At 31.1% G+C, this 18583-nt stretch overlaps 1 protein-coding gene across 1 annotated transcript in view; it reads right to left on the bottom strand.

The window, feature by feature from the left end:
- The window catches only part of LOC106118090 (neural-cadherin), a 125619-nt gene extending 107321 nt beyond the window's left edge, over positions 1-18298 (bottom strand). Inside the window, exon 1 of the mRNA XM_013312646.1 lies at positions 18241-18298. Coding sequence (XP_013168100.1) covers positions 18241-18298 — 58 coding nt within the window. The remainder of the gene's footprint in view (positions 1-18240) is intronic.
- Between the last annotated feature and the right edge of the window lie 285 nt (positions 18299-18583).

The following is an 18583-nucleotide window of genomic DNA, read 5'->3' as shown; positions in this document are numbered from 1 at the left end:
CCACTGAATACGTAATAGCTTTCAAAAATAGTGAAGATTTTATAAATATCTTAATTCATATAAGTCGTAAATATGGAGGTATGCCAGAATTTCAACAAAAGCTCTATCCGCCCCAGTAGCCGGGTTCGTGTCGCGGCACAAATTAAAATTAAGGGAACATATAATGCGGTGAACAATGCACTCCTGTAATTACTGAAGAAAGCTTTCCCTGAAAGCGCCTGAACAATGCGTCGGTACGCAATGAGACCCAAACTTTACGTATTACGTTTTAATTAAAATGACCCAAAGTCGGCTTTTACTGGATTTTTTTATTATTGGTATTGTATTAAAGACTTTTATACCTATATGATTTTTTAAATATTTTAATTCTTTATTACTAATATTTGGGATATACCATGCACGATAACATATTCTTATTTCCGTTTTGTTAAAGAGATTGAAAGGGATAGCAATATGTTTACATCTGAACCATTCGGTAGTGTATGAGAAATATGTTAACAAAAGATTATTTATAATTTTTATTATAATATCGTATTACAAATTCTTTTTTATAAAGATATCCCGATATAAATAGAACTTTTTACAAAATTGGCAGATCAATAGTACCAGTGCGGCTAAATCCCATTTATTCATAAGTCAATGGTACATTTAATCTGCAGAAAGAAACGATAAAAAGAACTTATGAACTTAAATAGTGAAAATGAAGGAAATATTGAAGTTGAAAACATTTCCTAGAGTCGTTGCATTTTAAAATAACTTATATAGCTGCAATCTTTATGATATAAGAATAAAGTTTATGTCTTTTTTAAATATTTAGACAGCTTAATAAACAACCTTTGCTTGTCTCTCTTTATTTAATACTAGCTATCGCCCGCGACTCCGTCTGCGAGGATATATAAAAAAACTTAATAAGTGTAGCCTATGTGTTATTTCAGACTATATTCTATACGTATGCCAAATTTAATCAAGATCCGTTCTAGAGATATTATCAGTAAGTTAAATCAAAAGCAGCTCTTCAAGGCATTAATTAAAAATAATAATAAATAGTATCCTATGTCCGTCTCCTGGCTTTAAGCTACCACCTCACCAATTTTCAGCCATATTCGTAAATCCGTTCTTGAGTTATAAAAAGTGTAACAAACACGACTTGCTTTATCTACATATAAGATAGAACGAGTATGGAGTTGGAGTAACGAATTATTTTAGTTACTGGACCTATTCGATGCACAAAGACAATCATATGTTTGTTTTTTATAACATTGGTGAAGATTACTGACGATTTTATTAATAATATTTATTTATGTTGAGTAAAGAAAACATTCCAGCTAAAACAAAATATTTATGCAACTCATCTCTACATAGACATAGTCTCTCAAAATATGTACAATTATAATTAAACAAAAATTAAATATCGCATTTGTGGTTATTCATATATGTAATCTGAAATATATGACAAACGTGATGCGATCACAAACTGAAATACTATAAATACGTACATGAATGTGGTTATTTGTGAATGTCAGCGAAGCCGATAGCAGCACGCGGAACTATAAATCAAATGCTTCCAATAAAATGATCAAATGTTTTTAAACATCTCATACTGATACTAATACTGAACTGAATTTATTTTACACTAACTGTCGCCCACGACTCAGTTCGCGTGGAATTAAAAAACACAATTTTCAAACTTTATTCTACATTTGTGCCAAATTTTACCAAAATCCGTTAAGCCGTTCTGGAGATACTTTCAAAGAAATATCCATCCATTCATCCATCCATCTAAATTTTTATACTTACATTTATAATATTAGTAAGAAGTAAGAGAGCAAGTAAGATAAACTATCGACTAATTTAACAAATAAATAAACAAAAACCAAAGATCAATTTTAATATTTCAAAGTGAATTCTGCGAAATACATAAAATATATTGTAATGTTTTAGAGCTTTTATTATATTGCTAAAAGCTATGGCGCAATGGAGTCGAAATTTGGATAAAAGCTTCCAAAGCTCTATTCGCTGCACAACTCACGTTCGTGCCTCCGCACAAATTAAAATTACTGGCGCACGTACTGTGGTGGCGGCATTGTACAATGCACTTCTGTAATTATTAGAGAAAGGCCGCGGGCACCGAAACTCCATTCATGCCTTGCCCGAACACAATGGACGGAGTGCGCGAAACTACTGTAATGCTCAGATAAGAGTTCGCACAAACAATTATAATAAAGTTATCCTCCTGTCTAACGCAAAAGTATTGAGACGTACATTAAGTAGTGTGTCAAAATTAACTTGGAGTTATGCAATTGCACTCTGTAGTATAAGATAGCACAGGATATACTCGTATTTTTAAATAAATAAATGTTGCATACTGTTTCAAAAAATTGGACCAAATGACACGCAAACTTTCGAATTAAAAAAATAATTATAATAAATAATAAAATCGGACAATTAGGGGCGGAGTTATCGACGAACAAAAATGATAAAAAACACACAGACGAACTGAGAACCTCCTCCTTTTTGAAGTCGGTTAAAAATAATTCACTTCATTAGTGTCAATTTCATATGAAAAACCTATATACCAAAGAACTGCTTATGTATTCATTTAACGACTCTACTTTTAGAGTAACTCGAGTTATAAAAATAAATATCCATCGTACAAAAAGCAAAATATTTCTATGTTATAGACATTAAAATCATCAAGCGTGATGTAATCGTTAAAACCTGAAACAGAAGTAATATATCCTTTAAGACGCTTCCAAGTGAATTCATCGCGTCGCGAGCTTTATAAATCCTTCGTATTCTCCCGAAACCGTCGCTTGCATGTTGCGCGTGTAAGACAAGATAAACTTGTATGTAAAAGTTAACCAAGTGTCTTAAACAATTGTTTATGTGTTTATCGTTAAAAGGGAACGTAAAAGTTATCTTGGGGATCCAAAAATACGATAAACATCGGATATCTTTAAATATTCGGTACTTTGTTTAACAACCTTCTAATTAATTGTTATAATTATAAAACTTCGTTTTACTAATACGATAAAAAAAAGATGCTTTGCATCTCTCGATGTAAATATTGCTCTAAAATATAACATTACTAACTGTCGCCCGTGACTAAAATAAATTTAGTAGTCTATGTGTTCTTCAAGACTATTTTCGACATGTATGCCAAATTTCAGCGAGATTCATGCAGCCGTTTTGAAGTTACCTTCAAACAAACATTCATCCAACCTAGATGGAGCGTTGGCAATTATAATATTGGTAAGATTTGACTTTACGTAGGTAGTTTATACCATCCGCAATAGGTACAGTATATGTTTATTGCTGTATATTTCTTTAAATATTTTAATTAACCAGTTTTAAATATTTATTTGCGTTTATAACACTATTAATATTCACAAAAAAAGTAATTGTACCAAAAAATACTTGGAGAGTAAAAACAATTCGGGCCACGAAAAAACCATTTCTAGTTTAATTAAGCAGCGCCAAAAACAAAATATATGAGCAAAGTTTTCAACCGAGTTTTTCACTCGCTACTAATTTCCAGCGAATAAAAGATCTTAATTGTGCTCAAGTTTTTGATAGAACTAAATAAATTCTAGTTTTTATACCTATTTCCGTAGAATACTTTAAAATTAGAGTTTGAATTAAAATTAAGAAATTTTAATTTTTAAGTGATTCAAAAAGAAGTACGATTAGTAGTAAAGTGAGGAACTTTATCACTGATATAATTTAAGTCAAATATTAACCAAGTAAAGAGGCATACAGTTGGTCGCATATGAAACAGAAATGTGAAAAAAGATGTTTTCCACATTTGTACTTTTAGACATTATTAGAATCCTTTGCCGCAAATGCGCACTTTCATTACCAAATCAAGTGTCAAAATCATTGGTGAGGGGATGTAATCGTTGACATTTAGTAAGGCTAATGTTGTGCCAGTACACCGGCATAGTGTCGGGTTTTCTTCCTAACAATACTAACATTCATTCCACGTTGAAAAAACAGTTTCCCTCAGTCAATTTAAATGTAAGACAAAACCTACTACTTCATAGACACAGATAATAATTTCCTGAAAGTTCTTACTTCCTTACTCCTATTCCATGAATATTTACTGAATAATTTAAACTTTCTTCTATATTTCCATATCATAAACATTTACATACTTACTTTTGAAGTCGCGGCAGTTAAAACTGGCTGTTTTCCTGACTTATTCAAACTTATCCTTACCTGTGGACAAAGAGGATGAAATTAAGTACAAGGACATAAAATTTTGTGTCGGCTTTAATTTGACCTAAATCGTAACCACTAATACACACATGTATTACAATTAAATTACGATTAATGTATTTTCTCGTAATTTTAAATATATTGTGTAGTATGGAAGTGGTGTTTAATTATAGAAACTAACCATGGGTTTGCACTACCATTAAAACATATCAAGGAATATTAAGTAATTCCTAATTTAGGTAGGCTCTAAGCTCCTCTGTGCGGACTGATAGTGGCTGAGGAATAGCTGAATATTAAATAAACGTATTAAAATAGAACGTCTCAAGAATAAAGTATAATAAAAATCAAATGCAAATAAACAACGAATTTAAATGTTCCAAAAATAATTTTGTCGTCTTTTTGTTTCGACAAGATTTTTAATTTTCCGTCATTACGATTGTTGAATAGAGAACGAAGGGTTTCCTTTGCCTTTAAAGTTGTTTACTTTTCGCGTAGTTCCGACAGTAATTGAATGAAACAAGAGTGTCTAAGGTTTCGTTTTAACAAGGTAAACGTTTTATAAAATTACTTTGTGAAAAAACAAGACGAATAAATTCAAAGTGAAATATTTGCTCTCAAATGAATTTCTCGAAGCAATGAAAATACATCACTTTCGTCGTGAAAGTTTTAGCTTTAATTTACCTTTAGCTTTAATGAATAGCTTTGTTATTTTAGTTGACTTACGTAAACGTAGATTTAAAAATAATCAACTTGAAAGTGGTATTGAATATTCTCTTAAAGGAGTAGAATCCGTCAGTATAAACATTTTTATGAAGAAGTAACTAAAAATCATGTAATATATCTTTCTGTTAATGTTTCGTGAACTTTATCAGTGAAAGGAATTAAAAGATGAGAAAGGTAAGACCAAAGACCACTATTGAACTTTAAACACGTCTTAAGGGATTAATGAATACGTCACTTGTCTTAAACATGATTACATAGGTACAGAAATATTGAATTAAGTTAGTATGCAAGTTAATTTGTTAATTTTAACAAAAAAAATGTGGCAACCGTTTGTTTATTTCCTAATGTACTCCAATATTCAACAGTCAACTATTTTTCTTTTATCCAAACTTGTAATTGAAGCTTCTCTATGTTTTTTTTTATTTTTGTATGATTCACATAATTAAAGAAGAACAATATTTACAATAGTTGTATGGTATAATCTTTATGTAAATTACATAATTTCAGATTTCTTAAAGGTATTTCACAAGGTGATACTAATGTTATTAATAGCGCCATCTAGGCGAAGACTTTAGAAAGGAATCCTGTTCCAGATAAGACGAATTTCGTGTTGATCAACTCCATCTACCGGGCGGTAAGCGAAATGAAACTGAAATCTGAACAACCCTGAAAAGCTAAAATTGTGCCGGTCGATAGAGGGCGACACAAGGTTGGTTTTTCATGACTACATAGATGGCGCTATTTTCTCGAAAGCACAAACATGAAATACTCAAAGTGATACAATGGTCAAATTTAAATTATACTAAAATATTATTAAAGACATGACAATTTAAAAGTTTTATGTCACACGTTAGCAATTAGTTTTCGTGGCAAAATAAATACTTAAACATAAAACGCTGAAGAAAAACAAAAAATTTTATAAATCATATTTCAAATAACTAACATTTTATCACAGAAATTATTTAACCGTCTGCTAGTATTGTGAAAATTACGTCAAAATCATGAAAGCATTATACGCGTTACGGTTGGATGAGAAAGTCTGGTCGAGACAGGTACAGGACGTGGACGAGACCACTACGCGTTGCGGTCTCATTTAGCAAACCAAAATTCAATTTGGAAATATTTGAAACAAACGCAATGCATAACACGTTTAATAAGCTCTTGCGGTTTAAATTAATAATCTGTTTGCAGATTGCGGTTTCATGAAAACCAATATCTTAGTTAAGGAAATTAGCCAATCAATATGTTGACATTCTAGGATTGTTTGCAATTGAAATAAAGCATTAATACATACTATGTAATATATTTGTGTCCGGGTACGCTCAAAACAATTTCAATATTGCGTGTTTCAATTTAAATACCTTTACATATTTATATTCAAATAATAAAAAAGAACCTTAATTTCCATTAAATATCAGAAAAAAAAGAAAACTTTTAAAGACAATTTTTCATCCATTATTGGTTGTAAATCTTCAGAGTATTATGACTATAAAAACATTTAACTTAATAATAACTTTAAAATATCTATATTAACTTAGTTCTGTTCTGAATAAGCTCGATACTACTACCAATTTCCGAATGTGACTAAACAGAAAATCGACGTTATATACAAAGGTACATCTGCAATTTGTACCCTTAACATACAATTCATCTAGAAATATACTGTGCTCGTAAACCGATAAACTGGAATTCACTTGAATTTACCTACTTAATAAGTTACACTGAAATGTTATTTATAATACAGAGTATTCTAGTGAATAGATTCAGAGAAAACTAAGGAATACAGGAAGTAGTATTTTAGTAATACGATTTAAATTTAAAGTGGCTCTTGGTATTGGTATTAACTGTACTTCTTACTAATCTCACTAATATTATCTTGTTTCATACTAATATTATAAATGCGAATGTTTAGATGGAAGGATGGATGGAAGGATCTTTGAAGGTAGCTACAAAACGCCTGAACTTATCTTAATGAAATTTGGCATACATATAGAACATAGTCTGGAAGAACACATAGGCTACTAATTATGTTTATCTTTATCCCGGGCGACAGCCAGTTTTACATAGAAAAATACTTATCAAATGTCATTGTATGTATTTGTATGACAACAACAGTTTTTTGCTAAACAGTAAAGATAATTTCTGAGAAGAAAATTTACTCAAGAAAACGAAAATTGTCTAAATTTACTTATTAAAAGTACATAATTATACGATCTTAATGAAACTTCATTACTCTTAAAGGAATGAACATAATTAAAATAAGACTTAGTTTTAATTAAGATTGTAAGATTTTTGTTGCGACGAACACCGTTTGTTACATTAAAAGTTTTACCTCTAATTTCATTGTCGGGCGAAACGACCCGAACAAATAGGAAACAGGAAACTAACGAGTCGACTTTTTCGTTACGCGGTTCGCGAATGTTTTCTTGAAATAAAATCAAAGTGCTTTACGTAAAGTTAGTGTGGTACAGAAATGGAATGTACAATTTAGACATAAAATGTAAGAAAATACAAAACACCTTTGCACATGGAAGTAACAAAACAGTAACAGTATTTTCATTCGTGATTTGTATAAGATTACAATTTTAGTATAACCGTATTCAACAGTTTTATACACTATTATCTCTAACAGCTTGCATGTTTTATGAGGTTTTAATATATTTTTTTTATTAATATCATTATCACATAAGCACATAGAAAGGGTCTTGACAGACAGACGGACGGACAACAAATATGTGATCCTATAAGGGTTCCGTTTTTTATCCTTTCGAGGCACGGAACCCTAAAAACAGTGTTTGAGTTTTGTCACACAACAAAATCATGGTAGAATCTAGTATAATTGAACAAGAATTTACTAAATAAATATTTTACTAAGCAAATAAAAACCTGACTTTTAAATTAATTCATTTTTAAAATCAGCAAAGAGCAACGCTATCAATACTCGAAATATTAAAAAAGGAGGTCAGAATTTAGAACAAGTACAACATAAAAGGATATTCCCTTAACCAAGGAAGTAATAATGTGTGCATAAAATATTTAAGAGGAAAATATTTTCAGATAAAAAATAGAGCAACATTCCGCCAAGAACAAGGGAAAATACTGCTTTTGTAAACCCAAGACATACATAATAAAAATAATATCAACTGACATAGCGCAATTTATTTTTGGGCAACAAAGTTTTTCGTGAAAATCAGTAGGGTCTTTATATATATATATATATTTTTTTTAAACTAGTCTCTCTGTATTATGAAACCAATATACGAATGTTACATCACACAAAGGATTAAAAAGAAAATCTATTACAGATATTTTACAAGTTACAAAGGAAGCTTTTGATCAAACAAAGATGTTCAGTAAATTATAACTACCTATATAAAATGCCTGCGGGCACTTTCGCCACGAATAGAAATAAATCTATGTAAGGGATAAGTTATGCGAATAGTACTTTACGGAAGTCGCTCAAAGAGAGAAGTTGTACAACTAACACAAAAGATATAATCTATCTTTTCTTTTTCTCGTTTATTTAAAAATGCAATAACTCAGCGGTAAGCTTAGAACCTCTCTGTGGGTACATATACAGCTGACAACGAAGGCAAAATAACGAATTTGGAAGAATAGATCGCCTCTGATAAAGTCATATTTTAAACTGAGATTTTTAAAAACTGGCAACGCATCTATAGTTCCTCTATTGTTGCAGATATTTGTGGCCGTCGATGATTTCCTAACAATATAGTTCTATATCTATAGACATGTTAAAAAAGTAATGTTCAAAAATATATAAATGTACATTATGATTGCGTAAAAACGGTAAATGTTAACTCAAGTTCAATTTACCTTATAACAACTCGATAAATTACTTTAACTTTATATTTAATGTGTTATTATGTTTTCCTTAGTCATCTTCAGTTCCCGACAAAGTTATAACATACACGCAAGGGTTACCGTGGCTACTACTTTAATTTAAAGTTTTAATAATATATCTTATCAAATATTAATATCAACGCTATTTAGACTACGTGAGTAAATATATTAATGCAAACATTTGCTACAATATAAAGGCTTTAAAAACTTCTGAATTAAAACAGTTTTAGGTAGAATACTATATTTTTTACATTCCCAACGCGACTTAAGGGAACCGGAGAGACAATTACTGAGAACGGTGTTTCCATCTCAGACATCCGAGTTGACAGCACTTCTGTGTATTGTCTGATTAAGAATAGACGTTGTTATCTTGGCCTGCTTGTCTTAAATAACAAAGCGTAATTTGTCAGCTTTTAGCATACCATGCGAGTAAATGGAGACAAATATCCGCACACGTTAAAGATGGCTACAACAGATTAAAAAGACTTTGAATGTTTAATTTTGACGTATGTTATTGAAACCGAAGTCACATTGACTTTGATACTGGTCAAATTTAGTTGTAATGTTTAATCAGTATGCATTTATAGAGCTAAGAAGTTAGTATTAAACAGAACGGCTCGAGGTTTATGTATCTATAGTTAGACACAAACATCTTACTAATATTTGTATGTATGGATGTATGTGTTTATTAGAATATCAAAACGGCTGAACACATCTCCATGAAATTTGGCATAGATGTAGAACATAGCCTGGAAGAACGCGTATGCTATTAATTTTATTTTTCGATTCCGTGAATACAGAGTCGGGGGCGACAGCTTGTTTTATTTCATTTATGTGTGTAAACATATAAACAAAATTGTGGATTTAGTTCTGAATCTAAAATATTATATTACAAAACAATAAGGTATTGTCGTTTCGAATACTACGTACGAATATTCCGAATATTAATATCGCATTATATTACTTCGCAGCACTCGAAGGAACGTTCTCAAATGTCATAGGCGAATACCGTAAACAAGGGCGCCTTGTTCTAGATCATAAAGGGCTTGGATTATAACCTCGTACGAGAATATGTATATTGAAACAGACGTACCGAACAATTAATAACCTCAATAATTTGAAAAAACAACGCATATTGTGAGTAAAAATACTCAGAACATATGCTTAAATTGAATTGTATTCAATATTTCGTTGTACTCTATAAGATTTTTCTTTAAATTTTAATTAATTATTTTATAATCCACTTAGTATTCACAGAATCTGTGCGTGGAAAACTGCAAAAATAACTTTTATCTTTTATGCAAACTCCAAGCAAACAAAAGGAACGTTTTGTTAGAGATGTAAAATATTCTATGCGTCAGCTTATTCAAAACAATGTTATTTTCAAAAAGAATAATTAAGAAATTTCAAACTATTAAATGGTTTAAGTACAAACATTAAAAAAATAAACTTATTCTTGACCGCTCCATGTATTTTCTGTCTCGTTTAGTTTTCTTATTCAAGTATACGTACATATTACATGGGTACTTAATCCTTTAAATAAATAAACATAACTTACTCCAAGTTCTCTGACTTAATGAAAGCCGCTGTAGGATTAAGGAATGTTTAAAAAGCGTCGTAAGGTGGCAGCGCAGGTCGAGAGTACGTCATAGCCACTTGACCTGTCGCCCACGCGCCCTCACTGCTTGCACTTGCCACTCACTTCACTTTGTTGCCGTTTAAAAAAATAGTTATTAGATTCTGTAAACGGGAAAGTTTACGAAATATAACATTCGTAGATCCTTGATAAAAACTCATAAGAAACAATACTATAAAGTGTTCATACGATTTTATGACAGGTGAAGTAATCAGAGACGGATTCCTTTTAATATTTGTGGGTAAATTAGTTGTAAAGAATGGAACATTTTTCAAAAGCGAAGTAAATGGCCAGTGATAAATTTATAAAAACAATATAATACTTTTATAAATATGCTGTTACCTTTTTTAGCTATCGCAGATTTATATTTCTTATGACTCGAGTAATGAAATATAGTACATGTCGAATATATTCATAGCTCCGTACTTTATGCAATAGAATTTTAGACTAAATAAATCTCGTTGCGAGCTTTATGACCTCTCATATTAATGTAAAGCAAATATTTTAATTACATTACGTAAAAAATCTACACTTAGTAAATAATAAATTTGTGTCCATAAAAACATACTTAGCAACATTTATTATTTGGGTGAATTAACATAGTCATATGGTATACACTCGTCTCTCGAGTAAAGCATATTAAACCGTTCTGAACGATTTATGGTCTCGTTGGAAAAATACGTTCTGTCGAGACAACCGAACGTAAATAGAAAAGTATTGGAGACATAATAATCGTAGTCACATTTTAAGAGTATGTAATTTTCTTGGAGACAGTGTTATGTAAGAGTCGAGACCAACAGCGCATATATTAATTATCAGACCAAGTTAATAATTAAGTTTGGACTTCGAAACGTGCCAAGTTTGGCACTTCATTGTATGCTTCTACACATGGTCTATAAATTTACCGCAGTAATTATTTTAGCGTCTTTAACTTTGTGGTTGTATGCAATTTTTAAATATTCTAATATAATTCTGATTTGATTTATTTTTGCTTAAAACAATCCGTGTATGTCAGACCTTAAATGTCTGTCTTAATTTTAATTACGTGTAGCTTATGTATTTGTGTATGAATCCTAAAATAATACCCCAATAATTAAACTTAGCAAATAACTTCAACCGAACAGGAATAACAAGTTAGCAAGCGGTATTCGAAATTAACCAAGCTTATTACGCCACAGGCATGACAGGGGTAAGTCGGACTTAAGTCGCAGATCAGAGACTAAAACATATCCTGAAATTACGTATCTTAGTTTACTTGGTTGCTAAACGATGTAACGCATTGCGTATAAAAGTTTAATTTTATGTTTTAATACATCAGTTATAACTAGTTGTCTGCTTATCTAAACTACAAAAGTTTACAAAGTACCCCGATGTTTATGGAAACTAAATTTTGATTAATGTTTGTTGAAACAATTCTCACTTTGGACGTAATGTAGTAACCACTTTAAATTACACAGTTAATGTTATCTATTATATAAATTAATCGCAAAATGTGTTGGTAAGCGCATAACTTACCACCTGGACCAATTTGGCCAATTCTTTTTTTAAAATGTTCGTTGTAGTTCAAAAATGGTTATTACGGCGAGAAAAATTCGAATAATGGCCGTGAAATCATTTTTTTTTCATTTCATGCTGACGGAGTCGCGGTCTACAGTTAGTATTATATAAATATTTTATTACTTTGACATAGAATATAGACAGAATGTTTATAATTCCACAATTATGTATTGGAATCAACAAGTACATTATTGTATATTATACTCAGAAAATTGGACTTATAAGTGATTATTAGTGTTTTGTTTCGAGAAAAAATTCTGAGAAATTCTTTCTCGGAATTTCTTGTAAGAAGACATGACTCATTATATTATGTTTCATACTTGGTTTGATATTATTTGTTGCTACTATGGCCAAATACATATGTTATGGAGAAAACACATGAAAATGTTTCATTTATCTTTTAATATTAAGTTCCATCTATACATACAAGTAAAACTTTATTTCATTTTACAACAAGTACGTGAGTGTGCATACAATACGCTTCTTATTAGCTTCCGATGTGTCTGACAAGGGCTTATAAGAGAAGTTTCAGGAAACTCATCAAAAAGGTTTCTATTCAAAAGACATGGATACTTAAAACGGGACATATAGCAACATAATCGTGTTCTCGTTAGCATAAGTGAGGTTAAAAATAACTTATTTCGAATACTCTTATTATTGAATGTTGTTTTGAAAGATACAAATTGTGTAAAACTTATATAAAGCCTTCTAAGCTTTATTTTTTGGTCTTACTAATATTATAAATGCTTTTGTTTGGATGGATGGATGTTTGTTTGAAGGTATCGCCGGATTGGCTGCATGGAAATCCCTGAAATTTGACATAAAAGTAAAACATAGTCTGGAAGAACACATATGCTATTAATCATGTTTTTTTTATTTCTCGCGAAGGGAGTCGCGGGCGACAGCTAGTCAAGATATAAAGGTTCTAACATACGAGTAAAATTTATTATAACAGCACTTTGTGCTGTATAAAAATATTTTAAATAAAGAACTTTTTTTAGAAATTCCCAACTTTTGGCACCGAAATGAGATTTTATGTTTTAATTACATCAAAGCGAGGTTCTGTTACCATGAGAATAAAATGTTCATTTCTAAATGTGCGTAACGTATGCGCAAACAAACTGATAATTAATCCAAAACTCTACAGGCTTTTCTTTTAATTAACTCTCGTAATTTCAGTCTACATCTGCGCCTGAATTTTAATAATAACATACTCGCTGCCTTTTATCTTGCTAGTAATTAATTATTTTCATGTATTCGTACTCTGAACTGGGAGTTTTAATAAAACACCAGCTGTTAGACAGTTGTCGGTAAGCATTGGACAACTGACACGATGATAATATTTTTCTGTATATATATTTTTATAAGGATACCTATTTCTATTCGTCATCATCATCATCTCCCTGGCTTTATTGATTATCCAGATTGGCGTAGGTTTAGACACAAGGATTAAACCCTTAAACTTTTGGCTTCATTTTTACGACATACCAATAGCCTGTCACCTAAGTACTTTATATGTATGTAATATTTTTCGTAAAGAAACGAATTGTTTAAAACGTGCCTGGAAAGTAATAGTGGTATAGAAAAATTAAAATCCGCTAAGGCCCCGCTAATTGTAATTACCGGTGTTTAACGTTACGGTTGCAAGCTCGCCATTTAGCGCAGCATACTACGTGAACACAATTTAAATTTCTTGTCATTCTTTTTTTGCATTTACATTTTCGATGACTACAAATAGCCATGCCCATAGAACTAGCCCATATAGCCTAGTTGAATTAAAATAAAAAAAAATATTTACTTATTTCACTGCATGACAATATCCTTTATTGCTTACGGATTTAATTTGGAATGATTAAAACCATTAAGAGGTGAAAGAGTTAAGTCAAGTTAGTTGTAATTCCTCATTTACATTGAAATCGACAAGTCATTTTTCTTAAATTATTCTAATACGATTTCCTTTAGTAATGTTGATATGTTATAGTAATATATAACTTACTATAAATTAACGTAGATTTAAACTTATTAAATTCATTTTATAAATAAGAAGTAAGATTTAGATGTCTTTAAATAAACGCAATAAGTGATATAGGAATATTATTTTCATATTTTACTTTTATCCTAACGTAAAATAAAAAGAAAAACACCAAACGCTTCATGTATCGGGAGTAGTAATTTGATCTAACTTGAACAGAAGCAATTTTAGTTACACAGTTTGCTTGCAAGCGAACTTTTTCTGATAAAAGTTTGCGAATAAAAATCGCAATCAGTATTACATTTTATTTGCGCAAAAGTAACGTGACAAGTTAGTAATCAAGGGCTGAATGAGAACTCATTTAACGCGTACGCTGAGAGCTAAGAGATGGATTGTTACTGCATGATGAATGTGAGTATTATGATACTATTATTATGTCGACAATATTATTAGATAAATATTATTTTGATAAAAATAATATTTATAATACCAAATTACACACTTACTATTGTTCAATGATCACTCAGTTTGTTCCTTACAGTCACAAAATGGACATTTTGACAACTGCTTAGAATGAATTTTATTCTCGAACTCTAAGCGGCTCCCTTAGTAAACACTTAAATATTCTGAGTGCCGCAGTAAAGAACTCCTTCTATACTCGTTACATAATTCTAACTGTGGTATTGAAATTAGAAGAAAAATAATAACGTTTTATACTAACATTTTTGTTCAGAATAAGTATAGATGTATGACTAATAGCTATTTTCTGAGACCAAAAGCCATTTACATAATATCCTCATCCCTTTCATGCTCTTTGAAAAAAACAGAGATAACTATATTTTATACAGGTTTGGCCGCAGAAACCAACAATAAGAAGCGTGTTTCGATACAGTCAATTTCACGTCCGTAAATATATTTTGATAGGTCACGTACTAAGTTGTTACGTGTTTATCAAGGTACTAGTAACCTTTACAAATTGAGAATATTCTAACAATTTGTGCAACAGTGCAATTTAAAACTAACAAACTGGCCGTATATCATATATATAACACAATATTGCATTTATAACGATAATTTTGTTACGATGGTGCCAGTTGTAAAACTGCCAACAGTAATGAAATAACGGCTCAACACGTAACGCGCGTGCTCCGCTATACCAAACTAAATAGAATTTGATAATGATGAAGAGTTCAATAAAGTTAGAATTTGTAACAATCTGAAAACAAAACAAAAATGTTGGAAAATCCAGCAACAAAATGAAATCAACAACAAACTCTTGATTCCTAAACAAATAAACGTTGAATTTAAATCGTGTAATCGGTTAAGCATTAAGAATGTTAAAGTAGAAAGTTTCCAATGTTAAAAATGTTTGGCAAAAGCTCACGTACCAATGTTATTATTATAGAACAATGTTTTAAGAATATTTATTTATTTATTATTTATTTATTTATTATATATAATTATTTAATATTGTCATAATATTACAATTACGTAATTTCACACAGTTGATACTATGACAGAGTCCAACGCTTAAACTGTCTGTTTGATTGTATAAGTGTATATGTACATTTTTAATATGAACGAATAAAAAATACGTAATCGGACGACACGACAGACCGCCAGGTTCCATCCACACCTCCTGGATGGCTGGGGTTCCACAACGGCGCGATTCTCGCGTAATTTCTTGACTCGCACAGTCGCGCTGTGGAACGGTCTGTCCTCGGCGGTATTTCCAAACCAATACGACTTAGGGACCTTCAAGAAGCGAGCATACCATTTCCTTAAAGGCCGGCAACGCATCTACAGCTCCTCTGGTGTTGCAGGTGTCCATGGGTGTCGTTGATCACCTCGGTGTTCCCGCCGCTCGTTTGCCCCCTTCTCTTATAAAAAAAAAACGGACATGTTCCAAATATTTTCAGTTGGTATATCCGAATATTTTACTTGAACGTGTAAAGTTTGGTAGAAATGTATTTTATCATAAATTTTTCAATAATAGATATGTCGACCTCTAAAATAATGATCTTGAGCTTTTATGTAAACATCTAGCTGTCGCTTGCGACTCCTTCCATTTCATGGAGATCCATGCAGCCGTTATGGAGATACCTTCTAACCAAACATCAATCCATCTGCATATCCAAACGTTAGCATTTATAATATTAGTAAGATAAGCCAAAAAGAACAGTCACAACGTAAGACGACGTTACGTTTAAAAAAAAAACAAACATAAAAGTTCATTACAGTTATACTTGAATAAACAAGTAATATAATTTTTTTCATATTACAGTTACCATTGAGAACATAAAAAGGTGTTTACTTTCTGTTTGTAATGCACGGATAAAAGCGACATTAGCTCTGTGTGGAACATTATACAGACATTGCATAAGCATCAGCGTAAAAAACGTAATATTCTTTTAACCGGAATTAAATATCGTAGTGTGTAAGTAGTGTAGGGAATAAACGGATGGGACCATTTATAAAATGTGAACAACATACAACGCATTAGCAAGATTAAAACTTGTAAAAGCAAAAGGAGTTACTTTCGTTGAGTCAGCAGTCGTAATAGAGCAGCGGTTGTAGACTTCCCTCAGATACGAGGCACGCCAATGGAGTGCGCACGATAAAACTAAAATGATTGTCCTTCGTAAGCCTATTTTATAAGGAAACGTTAGTTTGGATTACGTATCTATTATTCAACTGTACCATAGAAATCGCAATAAGGCAGATTCACTACATTCTTAAAAGAAGAAGTAACGTTTTTAATCAAATATTTTTTAAAGTTCTCTTGTGTATTATATCTTCAGGTAATATTTATGCATATCGCTACAAATAAGTTTTTATTTTTATATACAACACTAAACAGTCAACCATAATATTATATTAGCTTGAATTAATGTATTAAAAGATTAATTATATGGTATATCATTAAAACATGCAGCATTAATTAAGACATTCTAAGCTGCTCGTTTTAACCTAGTTACTAATTCACGTACAACGTCGGGGCATTCGAAATAGTAGTTAGTCTAGGAACATCAAAGGACGTTTTAGATGCTATTGACAGGGTAAGAGAAAATCAGAGACTTGCTGACAGTATTTCATTTGAATTTGTATCCACTAGTGAATTTAGTCTATGAATATGTGGAAGGTAAATCTAAAAGTAATGAACGTGCATTCCAATATAGCTTTACCGCTTATTCATATAAATTATCAGGTGAATCTCAATTAGTGAAATGTATATTGTTTCGACCATATATTATACGTCTACATAAGTTCTATAACAACATAGTTGATTGATCGAAATGTTAACTACACGCGTGCATATATTATTTAAATATTTGTGTATACTGTTAGGAAAAAATCTGACACTGTGTCGGTGTTGACTCAACACTAGCCTTGTTAAAATATCAACGTTTATGTCCCCACACTAATAAATCTGACACTTGGTAACGAAAGCACGCCATTCGCGCCAAAGGATTCTAACTAATAATGTCTAAAAATACATACAACTTTTATAATAAGTATAACGTACTTTTAATAAAGTTAACGCTATTATCAAGTTATAATGTGTCGCCATTTGTTTTGACACCAAATCTCATGTGAAACATATGATCATCCCTGTCGTTCATCTTTGACAAAACAGAGATAACAATATGTTTCAAACGGCGACTTGATATTTAACAACATGCTTTTGTTTGATGCATATATAACGTTCGAAAAAATTGTTGACAAATTTGACGAAAACAAGACAATTTGATCGTATATCGTGTATTAATTTAAAAAAAATAAGTTTTTGTAAACTACTTTTAAGAAAATATCACATTTTGTATACGCAATATAATGTAATTGATTATTTAAGCGATTATCTTATCCGCTTCAGTTAACTCGTAACAATAGCATCCTATATAATACTCCTTGATCTTTTATTTCTTATGCCCCCATATCTTATCTAGATTAATTATTTTCTTGCACGACAAGATTCTTCATTCCTTTTATCGTGTTATTTATCTAAGCATTATTATTCAATCTATTATATGTATGGTTGTTTTATTTCTTTTCAACATTTGTAACTCAAAATCTTTACATTTTGTCAAAGCTTTTGTTATAATGAAATATAACATACGACATAAATTCATATAATATTTGAAAATTTATATCCTGTTTAACTGTCCTCTGATACGATTCTTTACCTTCCTTCAATTTATCAATCACAACTATACTGTTGGTTAGTTTGTAGATAAAGTTCCATTAAATATTCTTAGTACATGATAAGACTCACCTATGATAAGCCGAAGCAGGCTGGCGGCGAGCAGGCCCAGGTCTGGAGAGTTAGCCATGGGTCACACTCCCACGTGCCTCACCGACATCACTAGCCATTACAGTACAACACTATCACCTCACAATAACGCAAAATAATTCGATTTAATCTAACAAGTTCACAGTTCAAGCAATCGATTTTTTTATTTTTCACAGGTAAATTTATTTTGAATTTATAACGTCGATGTCACATCTGATTAAGATAAAATATCAATTATCATTCACAGGTGAAATTACATATATTTGGATTTATACAATGGAGACTGGAGACCAACAGAGCTGTACAATAACTCATTCCGAATCGG

Source organism: Papilio xuthus, unplaced genomic scaffold (assembly GCF_000836235.2).
Source record: "Papilio xuthus unplaced genomic scaffold, Pxut_1.1 DF827597.1, whole genome shotgun sequence".
In the NCBI taxonomy this organism is placed as follows: domain Eukaryota; kingdom Metazoa; phylum Arthropoda; class Insecta; order Lepidoptera; family Papilionidae; genus Papilio; species Papilio xuthus.
Note: the sequence above shows the minus strand (reverse complement) of the source record. Positions and strands in the feature narration are given on the sequence as shown.